Source organism: Pelmatolapia mariae, linkage group LG3_W (genome assembly GCF_036321145.2).
Source record: "Pelmatolapia mariae isolate MD_Pm_ZW linkage group LG3_W, Pm_UMD_F_2, whole genome shotgun sequence".
NCBI lineage: Eukaryota > Metazoa > Chordata > Actinopteri > Cichliformes > Cichlidae > Pelmatolapia > Pelmatolapia mariae.
In genome coordinates this window covers 55360491-55370054 of record NC_086229.1, presented here as the reverse complement: position 1 = coordinate 55370054, position 9564 = coordinate 55360491, and the positions used below count along the sequence as shown (strand labels likewise).

Genomic DNA, 9564 nt, shown 5'->3' with positions numbered 1-9564 from the left:
GAGGCAGTGATGAGGAAGTCAGTCAAGGTTGGCTGGGTTCAAGTAAAGGGAGCAGTTCTTGACCTTGGCCGGCTTCCCTCGTGAGTCTAAAGACAAAGAGCTCTGTGTTGTGTCTTGCCATGCAGTTGGTTGTCTTTGTTCCAAGGGGGTTTGTGCCTTAATAAACCCAACAGATGTAACTGAAGTTATTTTTTTTCTTTAATATACAAAAAAAAAAAAAAAATGAAGATAGGGAAGGAAGTCATATAGGTCTGTGACTTGAAGATAAACTATCTTGGTTTCATCAGTTAGCCAACAGCTTTGGTAACATTTTGAAGAAGTTGGAGTTTTTAAAACCAGCCTTCAAGACTAAAGTTGAGACATGTCACAAGAGTTTTGGTTTTATCTTTACCGCATCATTTTTAACTGTCAATGGGTACATAAATGTTTGTGAATTTTGTTTTATTATGTTTTAAAATTCATGATCATTTTGTATGAAGCACTTGTGCACTCAATATCACTGGGGAAATATTTGCATTTATTATCTCTGTATATTTTCTACATGTCTCTACTGAAAATGAGATCCCCTTTTGTATTAAGAATTTAATAACAACAGCAACAAAAATAATGCCATGGTGTGCTGTGCTGCGCTGCAGGCAGGATAAGGACCCAAATGCAGGACTCATTTCTGCTGTTGATAACTCTTCATACAGGAAACAAAAGCTGAAAACCAGGAACCAGGAATCCAAACACTAAGACACTAGGAAGCTAAGAAACTAAACTGAGTAACAGAGCTAGGAAACTATGACGAGTACGAAGGGAAAAAGCACACAGCCTGGTGAAGGTACGACTCGACAACAAGCAGGGATGACAGAGGCCTAAAATACATGGTGGAATAATCAGAAGATGGGCGACAGAAGGGAAACATAGCTGGGAGTAATTAGGCAGGACGAGACAAGGAAAGCAAAACTGAATACACTGACTGTATTCTGTATTCAGACTGTATTCAGTTTGACCTTCAAAGTAAAACAGGAAACACAGACACAGACTCAAAGACTGGCTTCACACAGAGACATGACTGACTTGGAAACAGAGGGACCATAGAGACAGGGATGACTAGACAGGCGACGTAGGACCAGGACAGGCACGGAGAAAACATGGGGACAAAGACTAAATGCAGAACAGGGACTGTCAAAATAAAACACAAAGCACATGACAGGCACAGAGACACAGACTAAATACAGAATAGAGGGAGCACGGGAACCAAAACCTAATAATAACTAGAAATTCTAGCAGAAGACATAACCAGTGAAATCTTACAAATTGTGACCCAATATTTTGGTTCATGTATATGTAGTGTATCTTGATATCAAACAGTATTGTGTATGTCTTTCATGTCTGAAACCTCTCAGAGAAAACGCAAGACAGAAAAATAAATCATGATGGGGATGAAAGATAATTATTCGAATGCAGTACAAAAGCGCCACATTGTCCAATATATTACCATTGTGGAGTGAGTTTCCTTTTCCTTTAACTGGTTTTGCATTCCAGGGCTGTCTCATTAGCCTTAATAAAGTAGTTGTTTTTTTGTTTTGTTTTTATTTTGGGTCCCTTTTGGGTGCAATTTTAGGACAATGTCTTTTAGATCTACATTGGTGAGTTACGCAATCAATCTTGGCATGTTCGGCTTTTAAGCGTTTTTATATTGACCAAATATTATGATTCCTAGGGCTGGGCGATATGGCCTAAAATCCATATCGCGATATAATTTGAAGCACGTGCGGTAACGATATATATCGCGATATATTCTTTTCTTCTGTACAACGTATTTCACACCCTATAAGGCACATCTTGATGCATTCTCAATCATCCAGGAAAGTAAATCTCCAAAAGTTGAATCTGTTCATCTAGATGTAGCGTTTTGTGGGAGAAACGTTTTGTCACTCATCCAAGTGACTTCTTCAGAAGAAGTCACTTGGATGAGTGACATAACATTAGCACAGTGAAGCTGGAGGATGAACGCCAACTTTTTTTCCACTCGATAAAAGTTAACGTGAGGGATTCTGGTGGTTAGGGACAAATGCAATCGCATAGCAGGATGCTATACTAGGGCCAAACTTCAGTCAGGAGAACAACTGAGATTGTTCATCCACAATACAAGGTTAGTTATTAATATACTGCAACAACATGGGAATAGAACAGCTGCGAGAGAATTCAACATTAATGAATCAATGTTACAGAAGTGGAGGAAGCGCAGTTTTTGGCTTTCCCCATATTTCAAAAGTGCTTCATCTCTTTGCTATGACTGTTGCCCGGTATAATTTGCAGATGATAATGGTTGTAGCCGCTGCGATACATCATCAACATGCGCTATCGCGATAGAGCGGTATAGTCAAAATCTCTATCGTTTCTATCGTATATCGTTTATATCGCCCACCCCTAATGATTCCATCACGTTTCCTAGCAAACAACTATCAATGGCCTAAAGCACCCATTGTTTAGCACTGTATCTTTGTTATTTCAGAACAACAATATCCAATTTATATCCACATCAATTTAATATAATAGTATATGCTATAAATATCAAGTGCATCAGTTTGCCAACAACATGAAAAGACCAAAGAGTACTCTGGACATGTTTGTATAATACATCCTGCTATCCGATGCCTGATTTTTTTTTCTTTTATATTACTAGAGGCCATTTCCACTATAAATGCATTCAGAAAAAGTGTAAAGAGATACTGTCAGGGTCCCTGTGCCTACCCAGTCGGCTCAGTATGGCTACATATGTTTCTATATTCTTTTCTTTTGTTCCTGCTCTCTCCCTTCCCCTATTTCCCTCCTCCCTCTGCCTGGGCGGAGCTCACCTGTGGGCTCCTGCCCTTGGCCCACGCACCTGGTCGCAATCACGCACCTGTGGCTCATCACGAGTGTTCCAGCTCCTTTATAAGATGGCAGCTCTGTGTTTCTCGTCGCTGGACCGTTGCCGACCCTCATTCCCTGGACCAACCCCTGTGTTACCTGAGTGATTGGAGCGTGAGGAGTGGACGGAGTGTGTGTGTGACTTTCGGCGTCTTTCATGTTCGTGTGTGGACCCCCGGAGCCCGGCTTTCCCCTCACCTTTGTAAATAATCACCTGGTGTATCGTAATAAAGACTCTTGTGCTTTCAAGACCTAGAGCCTGCGCGTGAATCCGTTCAGTCCCGCTGTGACAGATACATAAAAATTCACCACAATGCAGGGGAATGCCACAAATCCCACAAAAACAAACAACAACAAAAAAGCAAAAAATATATTAAGTGTTGATTAATAATTAGCTGGATCAAACATTCAAAGCTCCAATCTTGCTTTATCTAAAATGCTTTTTCTTTGTGTGTTTGGCTGTGTCACTTCCTCATGTTGTGATAGATGATGAGATAAGAACCTGTATAAAATATCTGTGTTCTCCCTTCAAAGTTTGTAGCTACAGGCTGATACTAAGAAAGAAGAAGCGGTCATTCTGCATCCTCTCTGCCACACACTTTCTGAAGTTTTATAACTTTGCTGTATCATCTGTATTACCATGAAGATGTTTCCTGTGTGTGTGTTTGTTTGTGCTGTGATGATTCTGACCCATGCTGCTGGTGAGTATTGTGAGTACAGTCTTATTGTAAATGCTGGCAAAAGATTCAACAAGTGTCCGTTTTTTCAGTTCTCCCTGGAGGAGGGACTGCAACTAATCAAACAGGTCAGTCAGCATACTGCAACATTTTTGCAAAAATGTGTCCCTTAAGTTTTTGCCTAATTATATAATCATCTGCAGTTGCATAACATGATTTGAAATTTATGTCCTCTTTGTTTTCTATTTACATGTGGCCAAATGGCTGAATGATTTAACATCAAAATATGTTATTTCTAAGTCACCTTATTGGGTTAAGAAGAAAGAAAGATATACATGAATAAATAAATAAATGTCAAGGAAAAAATACATTTTTAAGATTTAGATTAGTGTCATAAATTAAGGAGAAGAACAAACAAAAGAAGGGCAAATTCATGAGAAAAAAGAAAAAACTGTGTAAACTAAATAGTGTAAATTACTGCAGTTCACCTTTCAAGCTGAAAAGAAGTTTACACATTTGAACTAGTGATGGTAAATTTGATTCTTTTTACTGAATCGAGTTTTAATGAGTCACTCACCAAAGTGAATCGGGTTTTTTGAGTCATTTGATTCACTGAGTCAGTTGACCAGAGAGTGCAAAAAATGTACATTTTCACTCAAACTTAATTTCTTTTCTCTTTTCATGTAAATCCTACTGCTAAGATGAGTGATTCTAAAAGAAAACAACAATTTTATAAAGCAAAAAAGAGCAAAAAAATTTCTAAAGGGAACATTATTTTATTAGTATTTTCCTTAAATGTGTCAAGTATATATTTTCTCATCTAAATGTCCACTGAGCCGTGAGCCAGGGGGCGGTAATGCGCCTTAACATTGGTTGCCAACCAAGAAGAAGAAGCTGTGAGCCCGGAGGGAGGGGGTGAGTGAGTGAGTGATTCGTTCGCTCTATGATTCAGCACAGGAGGGAGGGGGTTAGCGAGTCCTGAGTGACTCGCTGGCTCTACGATTCAGCACAGGAGGGAGGGGGTGAGCGAGTCCTGAGTGACTCGCTGGCTCTACGATTCAGCACAGGAGGGAGGGGGTTAGCGAGTCCTGAGTGACTCGCTGGCTCTACGATTCAGCACAGGAAAGGAGGGGGTGAGTAGCTCAAATGTGCTGTTAGCATGTTAGCAGAGCGATGCTACTGTGAACCGAGGAGCTATTGTCTTGATGTGAGCTTCTACTCGGTTTTTTCTTCCAGTTCAGAGCAGAAATGTTTTTGTTAAGATACTGGATGTTGTGTTTTTCTCCACAATTTTAATTATAAGCTAGATATATTGCTGCTAACAGCAACAGGGATGAGTCAGTGAGTCAGTTGGGCTTGTGAATCATGATTCATGAGTCAGTAAAGTGATTCTCAAGTATTGAACGATTCGTTCATGATTCGCGCATCACTAATTTGAACTCTTGTGATCGCAAACTACAAGATAAATTATTTAGTCTATTTGTTCTCTGGCTTGGCTTTGAGATCAGTGTGAATGGCCTAGTGAAACGCCTTACCATTCCTGAACATTTAAATTTATAATGATGGACTACAAATAAAATAAAATGAAGGCAACTAATGTCTATCTTAAATTGGCACAAGGAAATCATTCCCTTGCTACACACATTTTAGAGCTCCTACATTCTGATGACAATACATTTTCACACATTTGTTTTTTCTTGTTAACCTTTCATTGTTTCATGTAACTTGGTATTTGTTTTCTCTAAAAAAAACCCCAAACAAACAAACAAAAAAAAACATTAGCTTAATGTTATTTAATCAGCAGTGTGTTGTGAAATCTTATGTTTTATACACCTCAGCACTGTAACTATGTACTCTGCCACTTTCTGGTTGAGCAAACACTTTGATTTTGGAATAATCAGTTGACACTTGCAGCTGATCTGTTTAGGAACATCTATAAGGGAAGAGATTTAATGAGCTGGCTGGTTGCAAAGGTGGCATCGTATTACTGTATCATGCCTGACTTCAGTGAGCTCATAAGTGTGACCCCTCTTTTTACAGTGGTTGTAAAGGCAGACTGCAGCAATGCTGATACGGACAAACATTCAAACATGCAGTTTGTATTTAAAAGATACTGAGCTGAGTTGAAAACAGTTGAGGTCATGGTAGTTTAGAGAAGTTGAAAAAAGAAGGCAACTGGACTTCTTTAAGTTTGTGAAGACAATTCACCTCTCATCCAAGAGGCTTCTTCAGTTCACCTGGACTTCTTCACAAATCTAAAGGGGTCTGCAGTTTTGTTCTTTTTCATACTCTCTAAACAATTAGTTTTATTATTGTAATGGTAACTTTAAATCCACATCTGGGTCTGAATTAAGGCTACAGAGTGGAAATGTTGATCTCTCATGGAAAAGTGTACAAAAGTGTGCAACTCACGATTTCGCCCAGCCAAAAGTCACCTGGTCAAGAGGTCCTCTGATTGTCCTGGTGGTTGGACTCCGTTGAGTGGCCGCTGCTTCTTCTACGTTCCAGGACGCATGACATGGGCTAAGGCAGAGGTAAGTTTATTCTATTTGTATTGTCATCCACAATGGATTAATCCATATCCTTTTACTGTAACTGAGTCCAGATGTTGCTCCCCGCTTTCATCTCCATTGAAGAGAAACTGCTTGGTCATGGGGGCCAACCTTGCATCTGTGCACAGCATCACAGAGTACCATGGGATTCAGCACCTGATAGTGACTGCCAGTCATGGCTACCAAGAAACTTGGATTGGAGGAAGTGATGCACAGGAGGTATTTTGTTTAGCCTTACACTGTTTCTATTTATCTATGTGTGAATGAATCTGAAATAGACCCTTCCTGCTATGCCAAATGAATATATGTAAAGGGAGAGTATTTACAATGAAATGATAATAGATTAAATCAGAAAAAGGATGAAAGACACCTGAGCTGGAGGTAGAAGATGTAGAGAATGCAGAAACAGTAGACTGGATAAAGCAGCTTTAATAATGTATCTGTGAGATTTAACAAATGAATGTTTAAGAGGATATGATGTGGGCTTGCATTAATGTTAGTTTATCTGCTGAAACAGTGGGTAGGTTTGACTATTTGGTGTGAATAAAATCGGTGCTATGCACAATTTCTCTCATCTAGGAGAATGCCTGGTTATGGACTGATGGAACGTTTTTTCGCTATTCAAACTGGTGCCGAGGAGAGCCCAATAATTTATGGCGCAACCAGCACTGTCTGCAAATTAATCATAGTGGTAAACCAGAACACAACATTTCACATGATTAATAAATGTGTGAATTATTTTAAGTGATAACAAGTAAAAGTCAAAAGGATTGTCTCAGGTTTTGATATTTGTAGTACTTTGCTGATTTCTGCTTTTGGATCCCACAGGTTCCAAGTGCTGGGATGATGTAGCATGTAAGGAACATCGACCTTCTGTTTGTGTCAAGAAAATGTAAAATTTCTGTCAAAATACACACTGTTTGGTGTGCAGTGGCTTTTGTTTTTCATTCTTCATTTGGCTTTACAATTTCTGTTTCATCTTTTGTCTCTAGCATAAAAGTTTTGCAACAAAATAAAAAGTCTATGTCATGAATAGTGGCACTCCCAACCCTAGTTCTAAACCCTAGCCCTAAATTTTCAACTGTGGAAAAGCAGTTTTTACGTAAAAAGTATTGTTCATCTTTGCACATCTTATATCTGTAAACGTTTTTCCCTTTGCAATAAGAAAACTCTCAAGCATGGCTGTGTGTTGCCTCACTTGTGTTTTAGTGGTGTGTGTGTGCGTGTGCGTGTGTGTGTGCGTAAAGCCACTTGTGTCTACATATAAAATGAAAAACTCAAAATTTGGTTAGCTTTTTTTATATACATTGAAGAAAAACTACATATCCATCGGGGGAAACCTTGAATTTGTGCACAACATCAAAGAGTATCATAAGATTCAGAAGCTGATAATGACTCCTACACATTTATACAAAGCAACCTGGATTGGAGGAACTGATGCACATGAGGTGTGGTTAAAAATGTTTGAGTTAAATATAAAATTAATGCAGGACTGCAGTGGTCCTGCATTAACTGCAGTAACTTATATTTGGTGGTATGAATCAATCAGAGACATACCTGTTCTTCCATGTCCATATTTGGAAAGCCACAGATGGGGGAAAAGGAGATCCATGCAGAACAGAACAGGCATTGGCGACAGCGGATATGACATTGATTAAAAACATGCAAGAAAGTGTTGGGGTTGGTGGTTGTTTGGGGGGTTTTGATGCACATGAGGTACTTTAACCATGCAAAATAACTATTACCCTCACTAATCTTAAGGTACTGAGGAAAAAGTGGTAGAAAATTGTTGCTCTTCTTATGAGGGAAATTGACAATTCAATGACCCAGTTTAGAACAGACCCTTTTGGTGTTCCATAAGAGTCCTTCTCTGGCCAAGGTTATTTTCAATAGCTTTCTTTCAACCTGATCAAAAAACAAAACTAAAAAGCACTGACCACTGATTTCTGATCTTGCATTCTTTGGTCATAGCCGTTTGTGACCAAGGTGACCAAACTGGTCAGAAAATGTGATGTGGACTTTTCTTAAGGTCCTCTGATCTGCTGGGACTGTAGCATGGCCCGCCTTTTTTGTGGCCTGCCTGAAAAAAGCATTGCCCTATCTTAACTTCTAGAATAATGTTTGGTTTTGGAGTGAAGGGAGACCCCCTCCACTATTCAAACTAGTGTTCAGGGGAGCCGAATGATCACCACTACCAACACTACAAATCTACAGTCTATATGCAGTCTACAAATTAATTATAGAGGTAAATCAGAACACAATATTTGAGTGTTAAATGTCTGAATGGTTTAAAAGATAAAAAAAAAAAAAAAAGAAAGCCAACAACTAGGTTTTCTGCTTTGAACCTTGGAGATTTCAAGTGCCAGTGTTGAACTGCCTAAAGGCTCTTTATATCTTTTGTCTGTGTAATTAATTCCTCAACCAGAGGCCTGGGAGCTAAATCTTGCTGACCTTTTGCAAAATTAAATGTTTCAAGCAAGCTGCTCCACGATTGTGTTTTTATGAGAATATTATTTTTCCTTTATCTCCTTCTATACTATTATAATATTCAGTATATTGACCCATTAAAAAAGCACTTACACAATAGAGACAACCAGACTAACTAGCATTAACTGCTCTTCAGGACATTCTGATAAGCTATTCAAACTTCTAGATCTGCCCATTAATCATAATGTGATATCTTTATTCACAGACAAACTCAGTTGCTCCATGTGCTGCATATGTCTGTGCAGCACTTCTTTATGTTGCTCCAACAACAGGGTTCTCTCTTTAACCTACTGGTACCAATCCTTCAAACAACAAATTAAATAGCTGTCATTCTAAAAGTGCTGTGTCTACTTCGCAGACAGTATTAGTATCATTTTGCAGAAGCAACACTCTTCAAAACTGAAGCTGATGGTCTTTCACAAGAATTGTTGTTTATCTTTAACACGTTTTTTTTTTTTTTTTAATGCTGGCAGTTTGAACAAACATTCTCTGCCTAATCATTACTGAAGCCATTTAGTGTTAAAATAGCTCACAAAACAACAGTAGTTCTGCTCTATCTGATGAAACAACGTGCAAAAACATTTCTTTAAAAAATAAAAAATTTAAGCAGTTTTCTTAAGCATAAAGCATGATGATGGCAGGTATTTTGAATCCATACTGCAAAATCATTTTGTGAATTTACACTTAAAAACCCCTTACACTAAAAAAAGAACTAAAAAAAAAAAAACTAGGGTCTTGACACAATGTAAAAGCAGACAAATTAAAATAAATAACTCATGATAGGTTAGGGAAAATGGGGACGTTTTCTTCTTATGAAAAAAAAAACAATCACTGAACTGTAGTGTAGCAGGGATTGACAGCTGGCTTCCTGAATTACCTTTGTTCGTTACATTGTTTAGTACATGGTGCAAGTGATTGTGGTAATTGGATGGTGCAGACTAACACTA

At 38.5% G+C, this 9564-nt stretch overlaps 1 protein-coding gene across 1 annotated transcript; it reads left to right on the top strand.

Annotated features, from left to right (window-relative positions):
* Positions 1 to 3465: 3465 nt before the first annotated feature.
* LOC134617235 (type-2 ice-structuring protein-like) lies at positions 3466 to 7043 on the top strand. The gene is made up of 6 exons (XM_063462440.1): positions 3466 to 3602; positions 3671 to 3706; positions 6003 to 6112; positions 6215 to 6349; positions 6710 to 6821; positions 6959 to 7043. Exons 1-6 carry the CDS (start codon positions 3542 to 3544, stop codon positions 7024 to 7026), a joined length of 522 nt encoding a protein of 173 aa, XP_063318510.1. The 5' UTR covers positions 3466 to 3541; the 3' UTR covers positions 7027 to 7043.
* The last annotated feature ends 2521 nt before the right edge of the window (positions 7044 to 9564 follow it).

Excerpts from the sequence above, each read along its gene's own strand:
- LOC134617235 (XM_063462440.1), top strand. The coding sequence starts at position 3,542 with ATGAAGATGTTTCCTGTGTGTGTGTTTGTTTGTGCTGTGATGATTCTG. Across the intron at positions 3,707-6,002 it reads GACTGCAACTAATCAAACAG|CCAAAAGTCACCTGGTCAAG; the intron begins GTCAGTCAGCAT and ends GATTTCGCCCAG. Across the intron at positions 6,350-6,709 it reads GAGGAAGTGATGCACAGGAG|GAGAATGCCTGGTTATGGAC; the intron begins GTATTTTGTTTA and ends TCTCTCATCTAG.